The sequence below is a fragment of the Protopterus annectens genome, chromosome 1.part1 (genome assembly GCF_019279795.1).
Source record: "Protopterus annectens isolate FY-2018-M chromosome 1.part1, PAN1.0, whole genome shotgun sequence".
Taxonomy (NCBI): domain Eukaryota; kingdom Metazoa; phylum Chordata; order Ceratodontiformes; family Protopteridae; genus Protopterus; species Protopterus annectens.
Window position 1 is genome coordinate 1,283,149,731 of NC_056726.1, and position 23,175 is coordinate 1,283,172,905.

The 23,175-nt window shown below is 42.5% G+C and overlaps 1 protein-coding gene across 1 annotated transcript in view; it reads left to right on the forward strand.

The window, feature by feature from the left end:
* Positions 1 to 23,175, forward strand: part of ATG12 (autophagy related 12) — a 325,812-nt gene that overhangs the window by 163,608 nt on the left and 139,029 nt on the right. Inside the window, exon 3 of the mRNA XM_044081551.1 lies at positions 12,458 to 12,520. Within this exon, the coding sequence (XP_043937486.1) occupies positions 12,458 to 12,520 (63 nt within the window). The remainder of the gene's footprint in view (positions 1 to 12,457; positions 12,521 to 23,175) is intronic.

The window sequence follows — 23,175 nt, forward strand, 5'->3', positions numbered from 1 at the left end:
CTAAACACCTTCCTGGTGATATCAAAATGCTCACCCTCCAGCAACTGCTACCCATGCTCTCCAAGGATGCTTGGCTAGCCACCCTAGACCTAAAAGAAGCCTACCTCCACATTCCTATCAGGGAATTATGCAGGAAATATCTACATTTGAAGGCAGGATCTCTGCACTTTCAGTTCTCTGCACTTTCCTTTGGCTTATCTGCTGCTCCCAGAGTTTTCACAAAATGTCTGGCTCCTGCCATTGCCTTTTGCAGACAAAGGAATATCCAAATTTACCCATACTTAGATGACTGCCTAATTCAGGCAGACAGGAAAAACTGCTCAAGCACCTGGCCTTTGTAAAGTCCCTACTGACCTCCCTAGGGTACACTATCAATGAAAAGAAATCCAAATTAGTACCTACCCAAAGGATTATATTCCTGGGAGCAAGCATGGACACAGCATCCCAGATGGCATTCCTTACACCAGAAAAGCAAACTTACCTGACAGCCTACTTGTCTCACCTAGCCACCAGACCCCAATTATCTGCAAGGAAAATCCTGCAAGCTCTGGGGTTCATGGCATCTTGCATTCTACTCATTCCATATGCCAAACTGCATATGAAGAAACTTCAGTGGTACCTAAAAAGCTTTGGTGTCAACACTCTCAAGACCTGGAAAAACTTATACCAATGATACCTTGCCTAAGGAAAGATTTTCTTTGGTGGGCAGCAGCATGCTCCCACAACAAGGGACTACTTTCTCACCACCCCCTGCCACCCAGACCCTCACCACAGATACATAAGACTATGCCTCAGGTGCACACCTGGATGACAGGTGTATACAGAGCCAATGGAGCCCACAGCAAATCCTTCTGCACATCAACCAAAAAGAGATGTTAGCTGTCCAGCACACATTGACAGCTTTCAGGCCCCTTCTCTCCCCAGGGGTTCCCCTGATCAAAACAGACAATGCCACTGTGATGTGGTATATCAACAAGCAGGAAGGGACCCGCTCCTACCCTCTGTGCAGGCTGGCCATGACCCTTTGGCACACAGCCTCTGCCATGCAACTGCACCTGTTAGCACAATTCCTGCCAGGTTCTCTAAACTCTCTAGCAGACCACTTAAGCAGAAATCTTCTGGACCCACACAAGTGGCAGCTAGACAAACGAACTTTTATCCTAATAAATCAGAAATGGGGTACCCCGAAGGTTGACCTCTTTGCCTCCCACACCAACCATCAGCTCAGCAAATTCTGCACCAGGGAGCATCACTGCATGGCTTGGAAAGTGGATGCCCTATCCTTCCCCTGGGTCAATCTACTGGTTTGTGCATTTCCTCCACTACCTCTAATCACCAGGGTACTGCTCAAAATAAGGGAGGAAAAAACAAGGACAATTCTTATTGCTCCAGTCCTGGTCTCGCCAGCACTGGTACCCACTGCTGTGCAGTCTGTCCCCACTGCCACCATGACATCTCACTCAGACCCCTCCTCCTGACCCAGAGGGAAGGAGAATTCATGCATCCCCAATTGCAGACCCTCAATTTGGCAACCTGGCTTATTCCCTGAGCACTGATCAATCTACCAACCTCAGTAAACAGGTTCTAGATGTTATACATGAGGCCAGATACCCTAGCACTAGAAAGTCTTATGCTGACAAATGCAAAATGTTCTGCACCTGGATTCAGGCTAAGGGAGCCGATATGGCACAGCCGTCCCTTCCTCTCATCCTGGATTACCTAGCTGACCTGCTTACACAGTGGTGTCTCTTTTTCCTCTATTAAAATTCATGTCTCTGCTATCCCTGCTCATTTCCACACTGAGCAGCCCCTTTTCTCACACCCTCTGATGAAACAATTCCTAAGAGGGGCTAGCAACTTGAGGCCACCCAGAAGAGCACCTACCCCAGCTTGGGACCTTACCTTTGTGTTGGAAAAGCTCACCCTACCCCCCTTCAAACCAGCATCTTCAGCAGAGTTAAAAATTCTCTCCTGAAGACAGCTTTTCTTCTGGCCATCACTTCAGCCAGAAGAGTCTCCAAGCTACAAGCACACATGGCTGGGAAGCCCTTCATTATCTTCTATGCTGACAGGGCTTCCATCAGGACTAACCCATCCTTCATGCCCAAAGTGGTGTCCAGTGTGGCTCTCAACCAATCCATTCATTTACCCACCTTTTTCCCTAACCCACAAAACAAGGGGGAAAGGATCGTGCACTCTCTAGATGTGCGCAGACAGCTCAGATTCTATCTAGACAGGAGTAAATCATTCAGAAAGTCTGATCAATTACTGGTTAGCTTTGCTGCAGGGGCCGAGGTCAAAGCCATCTCCAAACAAACAATTTCCAAATGGGTAGCACACTGCATCTATTTCTGTTAAAAGCAACACGTAAACCTTCCCCCTCAGGACTCACTCCACCAGAGCAGCCTCCACCTCTGCAGCTTTCCTCAGAGGAGTCCCCACCAGGGACATCTTCGAGGCTGCCTCCCGGACATCTGTTCACACTTTTACCAAGCATTACCACCTACCTATCTTCTCCATATCCAGGGCCGGCTTTGCCACTGCATCTTAGCCAGCCCCTAGTCTCCTTGACTGCCTGCACCCTTTTCCTCAGTTTTGGGAATCAACCCAAATGTGATGACTGCAACAGTGAAACACGAAGAACATAGTACAGTTGTATACACTTACCATAAATGTAGATGTTCCAGTGTATTCACTATTGCAGTCCTGGTTTCCCTCCCTCCATCCACCTCTTCTTTCTCTCTCTCCTTACAAGGAACATTTTGGTATTTACTTTCTACTGGTTGGGGTTCTTCCACCAGAACCTAGCTCCCATTTGGGGGCTCCTGACAGTTAGGGCAAAAAAAACTGATGTAATGGCGTTGGCTGCCTTACTTTATACTACTGACAACCAGACATCAGTCCTGAAGATACAGCAACCGAAGCAGAAATACTAAGTCTCTGGTATTTGGGCTGGCCGAGGGCTACCCTGGCAGGGCTAACCCAAATGTGATGACTGCAACAGTCAGTACACTCGAACATCTACATTTATGATGTGTACACAACTGTACTTTTTCTGTCCCTAGGGGAAAGATAAGGGTCAACAAGCTGGGTTTTAACAAGTTTTACAGACTGCCTCTGCCCTTAAGGGACATGGGTGCCACCCAGGGTTTCCAGATGTCCTTATTTGAGCAGGACTGCCCAGGGATCAACAGCCCAATCCAGAGTCCCGCACTGTTGGTTAAAATCCCGGCAAAACAGCCTCCACTTTATTTTTTTTTTCCAGTGGCCCATATACCGGCATACGGGCCAGTCAAAAATTGCTAAACACGGAGCTACTTGTGTTTAATGCAGAACATCAGGCAGTTCTGCATTAAACAGAAGTAGCTCTGTTTTGGGATTTTTTGATTGGCCCGTATGCCGGTATATGAGCCAGTCAAAAATCTCTAAACACGGAGCTACCTGTGTTTAATGTGGAACTGCGATGTTCCGCATTAGAGACCTTTTTTTTTTAATCTTCACTTATTGTCCCTACCTGGCCCGTCGGAAATCTGGCAATACTGGTGCCACCCCAGGAGTGAATTTGCAATTTCCCATCCATTGGTCACTTGAAGATGGTCAGGGAAGGGCTCTGCTTCACATGTACAGGAATCTTATTCCAGAGGAGGAGCAATCACTGGTACACATCTGTCTCTCCAACATGATGTGTTTGTGTCAGCAAATCAGGTTTAGATCCTTGGAGTGGGTAACATCATACAGTTAGTGTTGCGAATATGCAACATTTCCATCAGGGCTGGGTCAGAGATTGTCAGTCAGGCATAAACCTCTCCTCAGTAAGAGGTAGGAAACCGTATTGGACATGTTGGTTATAGCCTGTATTTTTTATGGAGAGAAACCTCTGGGGATGCTCCAACTGTTGTAGGTACATGGTGAGGTACATGCCAAAGGGTGCATTGTACTCAGTTGTTTGTCTGATGAGGGCAGAGATGCCATGCCATTACTTATAAGCTGAGCCACTTAGAAGGATTTACCTTACCACAGTGGACACATGGTGGTCATAGTTCAGATTGCTATCTATCTGACTACCCAGATCTCTAACCACTCGGTCCACACTTAAGGGGTGCTGCCAATGTTGTAATTTACAGGGATATTTGGTTTCCCAAAGGGTATTGTGCCTTTCTTTGCATTTAGTATGAGGCAATGGCACTGACACCACTCGTTAGTCTGTCAGTCCTTTCTATAAGATATCAACATCATTTGGGGAGTTGATGATTGCCCTCATCTTGCAGTCATTAGTAGATTTAGTTAGCCAAATGCCATTTACATTTGCCTTGACATTTGAGAAGTATATCCTAAACAGGAGAGGACCCAGCACTGAGCTTTGTGATACTCCACTGGTGGCTGGCCTCTCTGAATGTGGATACCCACACTCTGATAACTGGCATCCAATCAGTGAGACATTTGGTTATCCATCTGGTGATGTAGAAGTTTATACCCAATTTTGTGAGTTTATCTATAATACCAAAATATGGTATTGTCATATGCCCTGGCCAGGTCAAGGTAGGTGGTATGCACTGTGTTAACCTCATCCATGACCTTTGTGACCTTCTTAAAGAAGTCCACCAGATTGAGTAGGCAGGAGCTGCCCTTGACAAAATCGAACTGTATTGGGTCTAGAGTCTGGAGATTTCCTATGTCACTGTTAATTGAATTCAAGATTATCCTTTCTGTAGCCTTGCATATGAGGCTGTGGGTCGTTAGTTTCCTCATTCCATTGATGGTCACCCCCCTTTTTGCAGAGGGATGCCTGTTGCTGTCCTCCACTCTACTGGGACAAAGCCTGTTTGGAGACTGTGGTTTAACAGAGACCTGAGTGTTTCAAGCTATTTAATAGAAAGCCTGGGATTTTGTTACAGCCCGTTGATGCCATGTTTCTAGCATTCGAGTCTGCAGCAACGACCTGTTTTGTGATAAGCAAAGGAATGGTAGGGGTATTTTGTGGGGAGTTACTGGAGGTAATGAGGGGATGACATTTGAGCTGAATTTATCAGCCAACAGGTATGCCATTTCTTCTGGCTGAGTATAGTTAGTGCCATCTACATCCAGCTCAACACATTGTTGAGTGTTTCCCTTAATGTTTTGGACAAAACTAAAAATGCTTTGTGGTTATTGTTTGCTTGGGAGGCTATTTTAGTTTCGTATTTCCCTTTACAGGGCTTGTCTAACTTTCTGATTTGCCTTTTGAGACTAATGAGGGATTTTTTTTCTCTGTTGTGCACCCTCCCACTTGCTTCTAGACAGGAATTTCTTCCTCCTGTTGTTTAATCTATATGTCAGGATTCCACCAGGGTGACTTATTTTTCTGGTTAGACCTGGGTTTAGTTCAGTTAGTTACTGCCATTTCTATGCAGTTGTTTAAGTGGTTGTACAGGGCATTTGTATACATTTCTGCATAGGCCTTTGGTTTCTCAGGGTTAGGGGGATCTTTATGTTTACTTAGCTATCTCTTAATAAAAGGAAATTTGCCTTGGAAAAATTCTTTAGGACTTTAGGGTTTGATGGGGGCTCTACTGTTACATTTATTTCAAAGAAGACAGGTTTATGATCTGATCTTACCAATGAGGACATTACAGTTGTCTGGGTGCAACACTCCTGCATGTTTGTGAGTACTATGTCAAGGATATTTGAGCCTCTTGTCGGAGTGCAGACCAGCTGTTCCAGAGCATTCATGTGACAAAGTCCGGGAATCAGGTTTATAGATGGGTAGTTAAAATCGCCTATGAGTAGTGTTGGGCTGAATGGTAAGTGACTCTAATAACTTCAGGTGTGCATAGTGGTTTTCATGATTTATGGTTGAGGACCTGTAGCTAGCAATAATATGGTGGGGGAATTTACCTGTGGTCAGCTGGACATGGAGTAGTTCAAGCAAGTCATCTTGCTTGACCAATCTTGTGGTGTGATTATTTTGTTGTGTAAATGGAAGCACCATCTCCTTTTGTTACATTTTTTTTTCTTTCCAGTGGGTGGCCTGAATGTGTGATAGGTATTGCGGCCTTGCTCTGCTGGGGTGTTCTCCACAGTCTTGAACCACGTTTCTGCAACTGCATAGGCATCAGCATTCTCCAGGTCAAGGAGAGCTTCCAGGGAGTGCAGCTTAAGATTCCTAGCAATTAGCAGTAGTAATTTCAGCATGGCATTACAGAAATGTTATCATTAGTAGGTCTGTTAGTTTGTCACTGCCTAAAAAAAGGCACTGTGGGGGTGGCTAATGTCTTGGCCAGTATTCAAAAGCCTAGCAGTGACTGGTGCAGAACATCTCTGGCAAGGCAGTGTGGTCGGTCAGTCTTGTCACCCCAGGCTGACAAATACCGGATCCTCTTGGAATGACACCAGTAGCGAAGCCAATTATTGAAGTTAACCATTTTCTGTTTACTTTGTGATATTATTCTTCATGAGGGTAGAATGCTGCCCAGTGCGAGGCTGAAACCAATCTGTGACATGTATTCAGAGAAGTTCATCAGGTCTCTCTTCATATAGTCCAACGAGGCATGTTTCTGGTCATTCACATCAACATGGACCATGACCAATTCATACTGGTACTCATAGATGAGTGACCCAAGTGCCTGCATGATCTGACAAATCCTGGCCTCTGACATGCAACTCACTTTATCCAGCCTGGTGAGGGGGCGTCCATGTGTCTCACAATAGAGTCTGCTATGAACAAAATGTTGAAATGTGTGGTGTTTCTCCTTGGGGGCTAACTTGCGGGGATACTGTGATGTGTATTTTTGTGTGTAATGGTTGGTGTTGATTTGGTTTTGTTTGCAAGTGGTTTCTGAAGACAGAGTATGGGAGGCCTCCGAGGTTTTAAAAAGTTAATTGTGAGTACCTCCCCATATGTTGTTTTTTGTGTCGAGACCTTGTTTAGTGAGGGAAATGATGTGCATGTAATGACAACCTGTCTATCATTTGATTTGTTAGTATGAGTTGTGTTTAATTTTCATAGTGTAACTGCATCACTCACATACTGTTTGTTTCAGGATTAAGTGTTTGTCATTATACATGAAACAGTTGTGACATTGCTTCAGGATGCCTATGTCCACCAAGCTGACCACAGAGATAGTAGGAAAAATGCCTAGCCATAGTTTCAGGTTTTTTACTATGCGTTTCACCAGGGAGAAGAGTGGGTAGATTTAACTGGACTGGGATGATGCACATGGATGGAGAATGGATGCTATAGTCAGTGTGAATGCTAGCTATCCAACAAGGTGATACTGATCTGTGTGCAACTCTGTTGCTGCTAGAGCAGCAGGTGGACTGGGGAGATTTTTAACTTAAAAGCATTTGTGTCTATACAGGGCACTGCTAACTGCCACTTTGCAGAGAGCAGCTTAGTACGAGCACTGGGTTTTGTACAGAATCAGAAAAAAAATTTTACAACAGCAAAGCCTACAGACCAATCAGGAAAATGCACAATTAGCTTTCAGCCACCAGCTCCCAACTCATCTAGGTTTTGATGCAGTACACTTCTGCCACAGGAGTGCAGTCAGAACACCCTCTTAATGTGAAAGTACTGGTGATACAGCTCAAGTGCAGGCATACCAAACAATCTAGGTACTGTAAAACTAGCAGATGCAATGTATGTACTAAAGCAACAGTGGAAACAGTTCAGCTTTGAAATGTTTCTAAAGTGTGAGAAATGTAACAAATACAGTATTTTTATAAAATACTATAAAAATAGTCATCAGAAGTGCAAAATGATACTTATTTTAGCAGTGGATGGCTTTAGATGCAGCAGATTCTCTAACTTTCAGGTGAAGTAGCCAAACCAGGAGCAACTCTGAGGAATTGAGCCTATAGTTATAGCTTTAGTTGATCTCACTGCTGCTAAGCTCTTGGTTAATTTCAGTTCTACACTTTCTGATATGGATGGGAAAATTATTTGTAGGTTGGGGGGGGGGGTGTATACTCCTGCAACTTTGTCAGAATTTTGAATTGTCAGGCTCTGTTCTGACAGATTGGGGAAAGTATGGAGAATGTTTCATCAGTAGTTTCTTCTTATGAGGAAAATCTGATTTTAATTTAATTTCTTCTTTTGCACAGGTCACTACTTAATGTTTGCAGTGTGTATATGGCTCTGATATTTCCATGACTGTGGCCACTGGTACTGTTTTGAGGAGATTTGCATGGCTGGAGTCTCAGAACCTCCCAGATTATGATAAAAATGAGATTTTAAATTCTTCCTTGGATAGAGATTTAGTGTTTGGCCCCTCTGCTGCAGAGGTGATCAGAAAGGGTGTAAGCTGATCCAAGGAATCTCTTAAGATTTTTCAGCCCTTCTTTTCCAAATTTTCTATCTCTTCATCTAATTTTGGCAAACAGAATAAGTGATCTCAAAGTACAGGTAAACAGATGTTGAAGAAGAAATAGCAAGGTGTTTCCAAATAGATATCTCAAACCTTTCAAAACCAAGGGCAGTCCAATAAGTCTGGATGACTCTTCCTTTGTGAACCCTGGCCCCTTTTTATTCCAGAAAATGTGAATCTCCATTTTCTCTTTAGTAACAGTTTCAGACAAATGGGTCCTGAAAATCATTAATTGAAGGTACAGATGGCAGTGGGAAGAAGTTCATCCTTTCTATTAGGTCATTTCTCATCTTCCAGATCTGACTCTCTTGTTTTTACCTGTTCTTCATCATATGCTGTCCCAAGGAGTGACAAAACCAGTTCCTTGTTCCCAGGCAGAGAGAAGGATGTTCTTAGTGTCAAAGAAAGAAAATTCTTGGAGATCACTTCTGGATCTTTCCTTCCTAAACCCATTTATCATAGTGCCCAAATTCAAAATGATTCCAAACACATGCTGAATGTGGATTGGACACACTAAAATTGGCTCTAGGTGTGACTATGTGCCTTCTGTGGAAGGTTGGGCACCGGGCTGTCAACTCAACATTGTAAAATTGCCAATCGTTCTGTGGTCTGTTGTTCCACTGTGGCATCCCCTAATGGGAAAACCTGAAAGATGAAGTCACTTCACTACCTTTAACCTCTTCTTCCGCTTTAAAGTTTCCCTGCAAAACTAAAGTTAAAAGATGCTTATCACATTCCTGTTTATCCTGACTTCAGATGTTTCTGGAGGTTTTGTGTGTTTGGATCACATCATCACTTCTCTGCCTTATTCTTTGGACTATCCACTGCACCAAGGGTGTTCAGACAGTGTGTAGCTGCAGTTGTAGCTCATTGCAGGCTACAAGGTATCCACATTTGCCCATGTTTGGGTGACTTGTTTGTCTTTGCAGAGTCTTTTTCAAAGTGTCAGCAATTTTTCTCTTCCTCGTGAGAGATCTATATAAGCTGGGATTCCAAGAGAATATTCAGAAGTCTTTCTTGGCTCCTTCACACAGGATTGTGTTACTGGAATGTCACCTAGACATCTCAGTTGAAAGAGCTTTTTACAGAAACAGATCTTTATCTAGATCAATTTCCAAGGTTTTCCACTCGTATTCTGGTCACTGCGAGGGAATATCTCAGGATTTTGGGTCTCATGGCTTCTGTGATTCTCATCATACCTATGGCAAAACTCCACACAAGAAAGGTACAGTGGTGCATCTCTTTTGTCCCAGCATCAGCAGCCTTTATCTTTTCAAATTCCTGTCCTGGAAGTCAGTCACCACAGATGCTTTGGACTTTGCGTGGGAGCAATTTCAGGAGGGATAAAAGTGCATGGGGTGTGGGACAGCAAGAACAGATGCAAGCAAACAAATATCAAGTAGATGCTTGCCCTGATCAAGGCATTAAAATCTCTGAACCATCTTTGGTCCCCAGGATCTCTTTAAATGTTTACAGACAATACCACAGCCGTGTGGTATATCAACAACCAAGGTGGAGCCAAGTTATGTCCTCTGCACACTAGCCATTTTAGCTTGGCATATTGCTTCACAACACAATCTCACGCCAAATGCATTCTGCCTTCCATCAGATCAAAACTGTATGGCAGACAAACTGAACGGGACCAGACCCTCATAAATGGAAATTAGATCAGGGGTTTTCCAAGATTTGATTGTCTGTGGGGAGTTCCTCAAGTAGAGCTCTCTACCTCCTCTCTGAACAATAAATTGACAAGATTTTGTTGCATGATTCCATGCAAGGCCTGGAAGACTGATACCTTTTCTTTTCCTTGGACATAAGTGTTTCTGTATGCTTTTCTACCCATTCTACTAATATTTAGGGTACCTCTGAAGATTCAGAAGAAATCCCCATAGATCATTGTGGTTGACTTCCTTCTAGCCCAGGCAGCAGTGGTTCTACCTTCATTTGGGAATGTCCAGGAGCAGTTGCCACATAGACTGGACCAACTCTCATAAAAGGGTAGTGTTTGACATACCCTGACATCAGTCAACTTTAGTTGACTGCCTGGATGATAGGGTTGTAATTCTTTTTAGGCCCCTGTTTACTGAGGACATACATCAGGTACTAATGGAGACAAGAAAGCCTGATACTAGAAAATCATATATCAGCAGATGGAAAAGGTTTTCTAGTTGATGCCAGCAACATAACCGGCACCCATTCAGGGCTAGTTGTTCTTGGTTCCGCAATATTTGTGCAAGTGATTATCCTGTGGCCTTTTTTCCTCTGTCTTGGTTCATTAATCTGCCATTGGATCCTTCTATTTCAATGCTGTGTCATGTCAAAATGTGCTTGAAAGGGGGTTTGCATCAGAGGCCTCCATGAAAACCAGTGGCCTCTCCCTGGGATCTTTATTTTTTAGAGAAGCTAATGCTTGCTCTATTTGAACCGGGTAGTCTGGCTGACTGAAAGTTCTTGACATAGAAAATAGTTGTACTAATTGCTGTGTAAGAAAGGTATCTGAGATGCAAGGTGTTATGGTGAATCAACCATTTGTCATTTTAAGTAGTGCCAGGGTTTGAGAACTTATCCTTCTTTTATGCCTAAAGTGTTATTGAAATGTACTTTAAGCCAAACTATTCATCTCCCCATTTTCTTTTCTGAGCCTAAAAGTGAGGGAGAAAGGGTACTAAATACCTTGGATTTTTAGACAACTCTGGTGCTTTCTTAACAGAACTAAATCTTTGAGATCTTTGGGTCAATTAATTTGTTGCAAAGGTAAGAAAAAAGGAAAATATGTCAAAACAGACTATTTCTAAATAGTTGTCTAAGCTTAATGACTTTTGCTATACTCACCATGATGAAACTATTCTAGACAGGGTCAAGGCCCACTTTACCAGAGCCTTGCCTTTTGGAAAATGTTAGATTCTAGAAGTTGATAGTTGATCCTCTGTACATACTTTTACAAAGTACTACAAGCTGGATTCCTTCTGTAGGTCCAGATCAGGCTTTGCCAGGACCAGTATCCATGGGGTCCTTTACTCTTCTTCTTCTACCTCCTAAATGGCATTAGCTAAGGAAGTCCATCCAGATAGCTAAGGCTACTGCAGCAGTGGTCAGTATGATGAACAAAGTACAGTTGTGTAAGTACAATTTACCATAATAGTAGATGTTCATATGATCACAGCTGCAGTAGCCACTCCTTCCTCCATTCCCCCTTGTGTTTTGGTGTGTTTTGTATGCTGGGGTGCGGACATTTATTTTTTTGTTCTCAGCATTGTCCTTTCAGGGCGCAGCTTCACGCTCTCTGCTAGCAGGAAAAGCAGGGCTTTGCACCCAAGCTTGTCTTTTAGTCAGCATAGCTTGAGCTGCCTGACAGTTTGAGAATGTGGAAGGTGACCTGAATGGTTTCTGAATTCTGGCCACTTTCTGTCCTGGGAATGCTTGTGGACTGCATTCACAAACTGAATCTAAATTTTGGGGGGCAAGTCGAATACCTTCTATCCATGCAGTTGCAAACCACTTTTCATATGCTATCTGACTGGGGGTAGTTTAGAAACCCATGTAGTCAGCACAAGTTGTTTAATCAATTATAACCACATCACAGGGTGTGCTGAGGCCATGTACTGCAGTTACTATTTGATTCTTGAGGGGATCTAATACTGCAGTCATAGGTGGAACATCTTAGTCTTGGGCTAAAACATTAGTTATTACATGAAACAGCATCTTAAGGATAGCTAAACAGTGTTGATCTGCAGTAGAATAAATTGAGAAGTACATATGCCTGAAGCATTTTTTTTAATTTCATATGTAAACTGATTTTCATATTAGCTAGTGTCTTTAATCAATTTCAGGTGTTTTTTTTTTTCAATTTTGAGTGAAGGTCTTCAGATGTTTTCACAACAGTGAGATGTCATGTGGTTTGATTAGAACTAGTGCTGAGTATCGCTTGTACCTAGTTACTTCAAGCTTCAAGTGTAAGTAACAAAATTCCTAATGACTGTCTTTGGCTTGTGTAGAAGTAAGCTGTTGACAGTCCACATTCCTTATCTGATAAGCCTTTTTCTGCGAGTATGTTTGGTAGGGAGATAGGCTAAATTTTTGAGACTTAATGTATGTGTTCTTTTTTTTTGCAGTTCATCTATGTGAATCAGTCTTTTTCACCTTCGCCTGACCAAGAAGTTGGAACACTCTATGAGGTTAGTATTTGTGTTATGTGGGATATTATTTCAAAGTGATGTATAAAGTAGGTAATTCCACTCAGTGAGACACTTGCAACTTTGACAGAGACTTATACTTAATAATTCAGCAAAGTAAAGCCTCTTCATCTTTCCTTACTTAACACCAGTGTTGCTTGCCTTTTCAACATATTCATCAATGACTACTACACTGCTACAAAAAGTGCTAACCTAGTTCAGTATGCTGATGACTTCATGAATCTGCTCTGGCAAATCTCTCTCTAAACTATACACAACTACTAAACCCTTAAAAAAATTCTGGTATTTACCCCAAAACACATCTCTGCCAAAACAACAGTGTTCACAATCATCTCTGCTAGCAACACCAAAATTGAATGAGCAAACAACACAAAATTACTGGGTGATTGTAGACCATTTGAAATTCGACCGCCAATCCATCACGTATCACACATGGTTAAAAAAATACCTCTAAAACTTAGGTACATTATACAGAGTAAAAAACCTACCTCACTGACATAGCCAGAATACAGATAGCCTCTACCCAAACATAAAACTACTGTTCAATCTCAGCCTTATTACAGGATATGTACCTAAAGAGTGGTGTACAGCAACAGTGGTCCCTCTCCACAAAGGTGGTGCCTCAACGGACCCTGGAAACTATCGCCCCATAAGCCTGACTAGCTTGGTCTGCAAAGCTATGGAAAGGATCATCATGGACCTCATAAATAAAGATATCGGGGACCTACAGACACTGGATCCTACCCAGTTTGGCTTTGTTAAGGGCAGATCCTGCCTCTTAAACCTGGTTGACTTCTTTGAAACAGTCACCAAGGCCATTGACAAAGGGAAGGTGGTCCACACAGCCTATCTGGACCTCGCAAAAGCCTTCGATACAATACCCCACTCAGGCATTATAGATAAGCTCACCAGCTTAAATATAAACCCCTATGTCACTAGATGGGTTGCAAACTGGCTCAAGGACAGAACCCACATGGTTAGAATTGCTGGAGCCATGTCAGACTCCAAACCAGTTACAAGTGGCGTCCCACAAGGCTCAGTCCTGGGACCTCTCTTGTTTGGTATATATTTCTCAGAGGTACAGGCCAACACGGAAGGACTGTGGCTGACCAAGTTCGCAGATGACTGCAAACTGGGCGCCATAATCGACTCTCCAGCCGACACAAGCATCCTCCAAAAGGGCCTCATAGAAACAGACAACTGGTGCCAGAGCCATGGCCTCAAGCTAAACGCCAAAAGTGTATAGTCATCCCTTTGGCAAAACAAAGTGCCCACAAATTACCACATAGGTGGTAATCCATTAAGTACAGAAGAAGTTATTAGGGACCTGGGGACCCAAGTTGACAGCAATCTCTCATTTGACAACCACGTGGCCAAAGTGGTTAGAAAAACATTTTATATAGCCCACCTAATCATGAAGGGATTCACATCTAGATTAGGGGAGGTCATCGTGCCTCTTTACTCATCCCTCATCAGGCCCATAATTGAGTACAATGCCCCTTTTGGGATGTACCTTACGAGACACCTTCAGCAACTGGAAAGACCCCAAAAGTACCTCACCAAGAGGATCAAAGGGCTCAAACAGATGCCATATGCTGCCCGGTTAAAGAAACTCCAGCTCTACTCAGTGGCATACCGCCTGCTCAGAGGTGACCTGTGCCTGACGTATAAGGCCATGTCCAACCCGGAATTAAGGGACATGCACCTCAAAAAATCTAAATCCCATCGAGCTACACGCTCGAGAGACTTGAACCTCAGCACTGAAATAAATAGGACATGCTGGAGGGACAGATTCATAACCCAGAGGCTCCCTTCACTATGGAATAAAATCCCAGTCCTGGTTAGGTAGAGTCCCTCATTGACTCTCTTCAAGAGGAATCTTGATGAGTGGATGGGAGATCATAGGTTTACCCCGGGTATCACTTCTGTGTCACTGTTAGACTGAGGCACAGTATACTAACCTTGAAAAAGGGCATAGCAAAATTAATTTAAAATGGGTGGCGAAAGCCAAACATACTCTGGCTAGGCTTATAAATGCCCTAGGGCAGATAGCCTAGTATGAACCTATGAACTTCCTTTTTGCCCACTGTCCTCTCTGCTGCATCAGTCTTCACTATCTTTCATGTCTCACAACTGTCCAAATTTGAGTATTGTTAAAATAAAATAGCCATATTTGCAGTAAACTTTAACAAGAGAACACACCACTGCCTAGCCTCCAGAAAATTAAACTGTTAGAACTACCATATTGCCTAGTTTTTTCTCAGCTGACTACACCATATAAACTTCTGTATAAGCCATAAAAATTGCCCCTCCCTTAACAATTTAATTCAACACTAATTTCTAATAGAGTTATATGCTGTAGAGAAAAATCAGTATCACTATAACCAAATAATCTAATACTGCAGGTGATTCTATGTTCAAATAGTCTAACTAAACTGTGGAACCACATCTCACTACCACTGAAATCCATTCAGGATGCAAACTAATTTAAAACAGAATTACACGTTATCTAGCGACTCATTTAAAACCCAATTAAAACTTCACCTAGCAAATTAAATCAATGGATTTGCTCCTGCATATCACTGTTCTCTTCATTTTGACATATCTTCATATCATTCGGAATCCTGTGCCCCACAGCCACTGTTCACCATTAGCTGAATAGTTGTGCTACCACCTCCCAGCCATGTACATAGATTTGTGACCATCTTTGCTTCCCTACCTCTGTACTTCTATTGTAAACCTTGTTCCGAGGAGGTTAATAGGCTAGCAGCCCTAGAGCATTTATAAGCCTAGCCGTGTTAATCGCAACTATCCCCATTGATTGTTTTTTGGGTAGTTCATAGAACAAATTAGTTTTGCTACCACCTCCCAGCCATGTGCATAGATTTGTGACTGTCTTTGCTTCCCCACCTCTCTACTTCTATTGTAAACCTTGTTCATAGGAGGTTAATAGGCTAGCAGCCCTAGAGCATTTATAAGCCTAGCTGTGTTAATCGCAACTATCTCCATTGGTTGTTTTTGGGTAGCTCACAGAACAAATTTAGAAACAGAACAGGTCTGTGATCAACACCAGCTAGGCATGTCCCTCTCAACCCGTATGGGTGAATTTGTGGTCTCCCATTCAGTTATCTAGGTTGTGTTTGAATAGGGTCAGTAAGGAGCTCCATTTTACTTGAATAGGAAGTCTATTCTCTGGGAGATATATCTGCCTCTCCAGCATGTTCGGTTAATGTCACAGGCTAGGTTGAGATCCCTAGAGCGAATGGTTCTTGTGCATTTTGACTTGTGGGTGTGCAGCATTTCCTTTAGGGCAGGGTCCGAGATTGCCCCATAGGCCAGACATAAGTCACCTCTCAGCAGCCTCTAAGATACAGAGTGAAGTAACAGGGCTTTCAGCCTGTCCACATAGGTCATGGTTTGGAGTCCCTGTATTTTCTTATTGAGAAACCTTTGAGGTTTCTCCAACTGCTGCAGGTATCTGATGAGGTACATGCAAAAGGGTACATTATACTCTGTTAGTGGTCTGATGAGGGTCGAGTACAGTGGAGTTATAACATCCCTTGGCCTGGATGCTATGCCCGTGCATATGAGGTGTGCTATGTAGAGGGCTTTCCTTACCACTGTGGAAACTTGGTGGTCAAAGCTCAGATTGCTGTCAACCTCTGCTCCCAAGTCTCCAACCACTGGGTTGGAACTCAGGGAGGTGTTGTCAATATTGTAATTTGTAGAAAATTCCATTTTGCCAAAGGGAGTAGTAATGCATTTCTTTGCATTTAGTTTTAGACCATGACTTTGGTACCAATCATTCATTTATGTTAGCCTTTCTTATAATATGTTGACATGATTGGGGGACTTGGTAATTGCTCCCAGTTTGCAGTCATCAGTGAACTTGGTGAGCCAGAGGCCATTTACTTTGGCCTGGACTTCTTAGAAATAGATGCCAAACAGTTAGGGGCCCATCACAGACCCCTGTGGTACTCCGCTGGTGTCGAGTCCACTGGTTGAGGTGGAGTCACCAATTTTGACAGTGCGTGTTCTGTTGGTGAGCTAATTGGCTACCCATTTAGTAACATAAGGGTTAATCCCCAGTTGGGAGATTGTGTCAAAAGCCTTAGCAAGGTCAAGATAGGGTGTGTGCACTGTCTAATAAGCATGATCTACGCTTAATGAAGTCAAACTGGGTTATGTCCAGTGTTCGGAGGTCGCCTGTGCTGTTTTTGTTAAGGTCCATAATTTTTCCCATGGCCTTGCAGATGAGGCTGGTTAGACTTGAGGGTATGTAGTTCTCAGATTAAGTTGAGGGCCACCCTTTTTTGCAGGAAAATTACTGCTGCTGTTCTGCGTTTGTAGGAACATAGCCAGATGTTCATCATGTTTCACTGTTGCAGTCATTACAATTGGGTTATCCTGCTGGCAGGCTACCCGCAGTCGGCCTGAGTTCCAAAGTCTAGGTCCGGCGTCGGTTGCTGTCACCTTTTCTCTGACGTCAGTGCACCAGGGGTATAAAAGATGCAGCCGACGCCATTTTCTTCTGTCTTTCTTGCCGCGCTGTGCCTGAAGCAAAGCAGTTCGCAAGTGCCGGTCGGCCAACTCCTGAGATTTTCAAATTTGAATTTCAGATCCGAAGTCTTCATTAAAGCTAAGTACCCTGTTGGGGAAACTTTTTTCTTGCTCCAGACCGATGTCAGAAAAAGTTAATAATTGTATTTCTTGTGGGAAGCAAATACCTCATAAGGATTTCCATTCTTACTGTATTCCTTGCCTAGGCCCTGACCACGACGTTGCTAGTTGTCGGTTTTGTGCTAGATTTAACCAACGCACTATTAAGCGTCGGAATGATTTTGCATTTCATTATTTTGGCAGAAGGTTCAATTATATAATGCCTTTGGAACAGCTGACTACCGGAGTTCATAAAAAACGCATAGAAAAAGAAAAGGACAGGCATCCGAAGTCCAAAGAGGCGTCGGTCAAGCCTGTCGCCGGTTCGCCAGTTCTCAGTGAGGCGCTTTCGCAGCCCCTGACACCCGCTACCTCAAAGCCACAGGCCACTTCTGACTCCCACATGGAGCCGACTAGGCCTCTGTAAACTCAAGGTATTGGACACTCGGAAACTATTCCCTCAGATGGGTCCAGAGCCGCTGAGCAGGCACCAGCTCCTGTGGGTGTTTTCAGACCTACACAGTTGTATATAAAGCCAACATCAGCTCCAAAGGCAAAGTCTAAAGCACCTTTAAAGACAAAGAAACAAGTACAGCATTCTGGAAATGTATGAAGAAAACTCCAATCAAACAAGCCAGCAATGGAAAACAGGAAATCCAATGGTGTAAAACCAAACACCCGACTCCTCGGCAGTTTAATCACAAATTTTATTTCACATAAAAGCAGAAAAAGGATTAAGCGCTTTCGTCTCCACCCTGGAGACCTCTTCAGAATCAATTAAAACAAACAAACCATGCAAATTTATACACATACCAATGCAGTAAATTGATCGTTAATCAATTGAACAGTATAAAACAATTACAAAACAAGACTGTTAAAATTAATTAACCTAGGCCACCGCCCAAATGAATAGTAAGACTTTTCAAATGTAACAGACTTTAAAGCTTAAATGCAGGTTCATAAATACAACCATATGTCAGGAATGAAAGGACTACATATAACTATTATATTAATTCTTATTTCTTTTGCTTGAAGCTATAGTATATGAAAAATATTGTTAAAAAATGTTAAGAATATATGTATATTTAATTTGTTATAAGTAAAAACCATATAATAAATATATATTTATGTAAACATGTAAAACTTTAAAAATCTTTTAAAAATCTTTTCACTTATAAGTGTCACTTCAAAATTGAATAAAAGGAAAATGGAATATAGATATACCAGATATAACAAATATATTTTATATATAAAAAAAGCATAAGTTACAATACAAGTAGTATATCTAGGTACAAAAAAACCTATCCAATAAAAATCTATATATGTGTAGTTAATATAGGAAACCACATATACAGTTATAAAGTGTATTATATAATTGTCGTTCCTTAAAAATATAAATATGTATTATATTTATATTTATATATGTGTACAGTATTAATGTTGTGGAAATATAAAGTAATATTAATATTGTACAGACTAGTACTAGAATGTTGGAAGTATTTAAAAATAAATATTGGAAGTATTTAAAAATAAATAAGTGATATTATATACTATGAGAATGTTTCTTAGGGTCTAATGCTAGTACTTTTAGTGCTGGTGTAATAGATATACAATCATTCAACCCTTTGCCATTGCAGGCGTCTAGTCTAAGCTGCCATATCATTTCCCTGTATAGTAATTTAGTAGTCCAGTCTCCCCCCTCTATCTGGACTCTCAACAATTTCCAAAGCCCAGAATTTAAAATTAGCATTAGGACATACCATAGAATGTCTATAAAGTGCATTGTTAAAATTTTTGCGGTTGATGTCTCTAATGTGTTCATATATTCTTCTATGTAAGTGTCTCTCAGTTTTTCCTACGTAGAAGCACCAGCAAAATGTACAGTATGTTAAATAGACCAGACCTTTGGTGTAGCAGCTGCTATATTTCCTTGCTTTTAAGGTAGTATGTAGACTGGGCAAATAAATAGATTTTTCACCTGCTATAAACGGGCATTGTGGGCATCTGTTACACCTGAAAGTCCCTCTTTTGTGGCTCAAAGTCGAAGAATTATCAACACAAGATCTTTCTTTTCCATTCTCTAGGATATTTTTTTTTTTAAATTATAATTCCTTCTATAACTGTAAGTGAGTTTATTCTTAAAAACATCTACCCTGGTGGGCATAGTTTTAAACATTTCCCATACACTATTAATACTTTTCTTCAACCATTCAATATTGTTATGATAGGGAGGAGACGAAAGCGCTCAGTCCTTTTTCTGCTTTTATGTGAAATAAAATTTGTGATTAAACTGACGAGGAGTCGGGTGTTTGGTTTTACACCATTGGATTTCCTGTTTTCCAAGTACAGCATTCTCCTGGACAGGCCTCCATGCCTAAAAAACAGATGCTTAAAATGGCTGAAGACCTAATTACTTTGATCAGGGGTTCCCATCCTCCTCCTGATAAGAGGCCTAGGCAAGAGATAGAATATGAATCTTCAGATCAGGTTTCCATTTCCTCTGATTCGTCTTCCGATCAGGAATATTCCCTTCCTCCTTATGAGGATTCTGATGCTGAAGAATCTTTTCCTTCAGCCTCTCCTCCTGAGGATTATTCTTTTGGGGAGACCCTGCATACTATGAGGGAGCATTTCCACTGGGAGAGCCAAGATTACTCAGATTCCAAGAAAAGGCTCAGAGACTTCCTTCTTTTACCTCAGCACAGGCCCCTTGCTATTCCACCTGTTTTAGACATTGTAGATTATGTATTTTCAGAGTCCAGTTTGTCTCCTGATTCCTTACCACCAGCTCTGGTTAAGCCAGACAGATACTACAGGGTTCCTGATTCACATACATTTTTTACAAAAACCCTATACCTAACCCAGAAACTATTTCTCAGGGCCCTAAGGGGGTCAAGGCTTCCACTGCAAAAAACCCTATCCCCTCTGATAGGGATTCAAGGGCCCTGGACAGATGGGGGAAAAAGATTTACACTTCTGCTACCTTGGCTGTAAGAGCTTTAAATTGTCAATTTCATATGCTTAAATATCAGCAAGATCTTATGTCACTGCTTAAACAAAAAATGTTGGCAAATTCAGAATGTGCAGAAAACAAAGAATTGCAGGATTTATTGCATGCAGCTGAACAAGTGGGAAAGCATACTTTGCAATGTGGTTTTGATTCCTTAGAGGCCTCCTGCAGGGCCGCTGTTACGGGTTCTGTCATTTTGGAGGCATGCTTGGTTAAAAGAACAGATTCTGCCTGACCATGTTAAAGCAAAATTATTAGATGCTCCATTACAACGTGACATATTGTTTGGTGTTAAGGCAGAAGAGGTATTGAAGAAAATGGAGGACAAAGCTAAATCTATGCAAACAGTGAAGGATTTCTTACAGGTACAGCCTCCCAGATTTAGCAGGAACTGGCCTACAAAGAATTGGTCCTTTCCAGTGTCAGACAGGCCACAAAGAGGCAGATACAGACGCCCCAGAGGCAGATCACAGCCTCAAGGCTCATACAGGCCTCAACAATGGAGTGCTCCTACCTCCAAAAGTGGAGAGGAAAAATCACAGCCATACAGGAAACAGTCTCAATGACTACCCCCTGCCAGCACCAAGCACTTATCTTCTGGCAGCTCCTTTGGGGGGAAAGCTAGCACTTTTTTTTTTCAAAATTGACACATGATTACCCAGGACAAATGGGTCTTAAATATCATTTCTCAAGGCTACAGGTTCCACTTTCACACCCTGCCAAGACCAAATGGTATGCCAGACCTGCCACGCAATCAATGAGCAGAGGCACAAAAACAAGTTATCTCTCTCATGGATATGAGAACCATTCAGCAAGTACCACAGCAAGAGCAGAGAAAAGGATTTTACTCAAGGCTATTCTTGGTACCCAGAAAGGATAAAGACTGGAGACCAATACTGGACCTGTCTATCCTAAACACCTACCTGGATATTCCAAGATTCAAAATGTTAACTCTGCAACAGCTTCTGCCCATGCTGGGCAAGAAAGCTTGGCTTGTGACTTTAGACCTAAAAGAGGCATACCTGCATGTCCCGATCAGACAATCATGCAGAAGATACCTCAGATTTATAGCTGGTTCAATGCACTACCAATTCTTTGCACTGCCCTTTGGCTTATCTACTGCGCCCAGGGTCTTCACAAAATGCCTGGCACCAGTAATTGCATTTTGCAGACAAAGAGGAATACAAATATATCCTTACTTGGACGACTGCCTTATTCAAGCAGAGAACAAGGACATCATACTACAGCATCTGGCGTTTATAAGAAGATTACTAACCGGTCTAGGGTACACAGTAAACAACAAGAAATCAAAACTTGTACCCTCTCAAGAGATAATATTCCTGGGTGCAAGCTTAAATACAACTGCCCAGATGGCTTATCTCATGCCAGACAAACACAGACAACTGACTACTTATTTCAAAATGTTGGCAACAAAGACCCAGTTATCTGCAAGAAAAATTCTGCAGGCTTTGGGTCTCATGGCATCCTGCATACTACTAATTCCATATGCAAGACTGCATATGAGGAAACTTCAATGGTATCTAAAAAGTGTTTGGAATCAACATTGCCACAGCCTGGAAACAATAATCACCCTCATTCCCTGCTTACAACAGGAGTTTTGATGGTGGGCAAAAGCCTGTCATCTCAGCAAGGGACAGCCATTCACCTTACCCACAGCCAGGCAGACATTGACAACAGATGCATCAGATTATGCCTGGGGGGGCCCATATGGCAGGAAGATGTATTCAGGGCGCATGGTCCGCAAGTCAAATGCATCTACATATCAATCAAAAAGAGATGCTAGCTGTTCAAAATGCCCTGACAGCCTTCAAGGATAAACTCCATCCAGAACAATTACTGATAAAGACGGACAATACTACAGTCATGTGGTACATAAACAAGCAGGGGAGCATGCATTCCTACCCCCTCTGCAGACTGGTCATGAACTTGTGGGACATAGCACTGACCAAGTACATTTGCAGGCACAATTCTTGCCAGGAAGGATAAATACTCTGGCAGACGAACTAAGCAGAAGCATTATGGCTCCACAAGTCTTTAGCATGATAACAAGGAGCTGGGGGTGCCCGGACATAGACCTAATTGCGTCTCCTCACAACTACCAACTACAGAGATATTCTGCACAAGGACTTATCACAAGCAAACATGGAAAGTGGATGCTCTGTCTTTCAGCTGGAACAACCTAACAGTATATGCTTTTCCTCCTCTGCCTCTCCTCCCCAAGGTACTCCTCAAGGTCAGAAAGAGAAGCAAAAATGATTCTGATTGCCCCAGACTGGCCCCACCAGCAGTGGTACCCAATCCTAAAGAGCTTGTCTCAATGCCCAGCTTGGACTTTACCCCAAATTCCTCACTTATTGACCCAACAAGACAGTATGATACTGCACAGCCAACTCAAGACCCTAAACCTGACAGCATGGTGAATAATGTAGCCATTCAAGACACGTCTTTAAAGCAGTGATGGATGTTATTTTGGAGGCCCGGAGGCCTAGCACCAGAAAATCTTATGCAGAAAAATGGAAGAGATTTTGTGCTTGGAACCAGGCACAAGGCATTGACACGACTGTTCCAAATATTCCTCAGATTTTGCAATACTTAACTGAGATGCTGGACAAAGGCCTATCCTTTTCATCAGTTAAGATTCATGCCTCTGCCATTTCAGCTCATTACAATACAGAGCCACCTAGTTTTTCTCATCCATTACTAAGGCAGTACCTCAGAGGGGCCAAAAACATAAGAACTCCAAGGAGAGGGCCAATACCTGCATGGGACCTCAACTATGTCTAGGAAAAACTCACACTGCCTCCATTTGAGCCAGCCTCTGCAGCTGATATAAAATTCTTATCCTGGAAAACAGCTCTGCTCCTAGCAATTACTTCTGCTAGACGAGTCTCAGAGTTACAGGTGCTCATGGCTGTGGAACCTTTTATCATTTTCCATCCTGACAGGG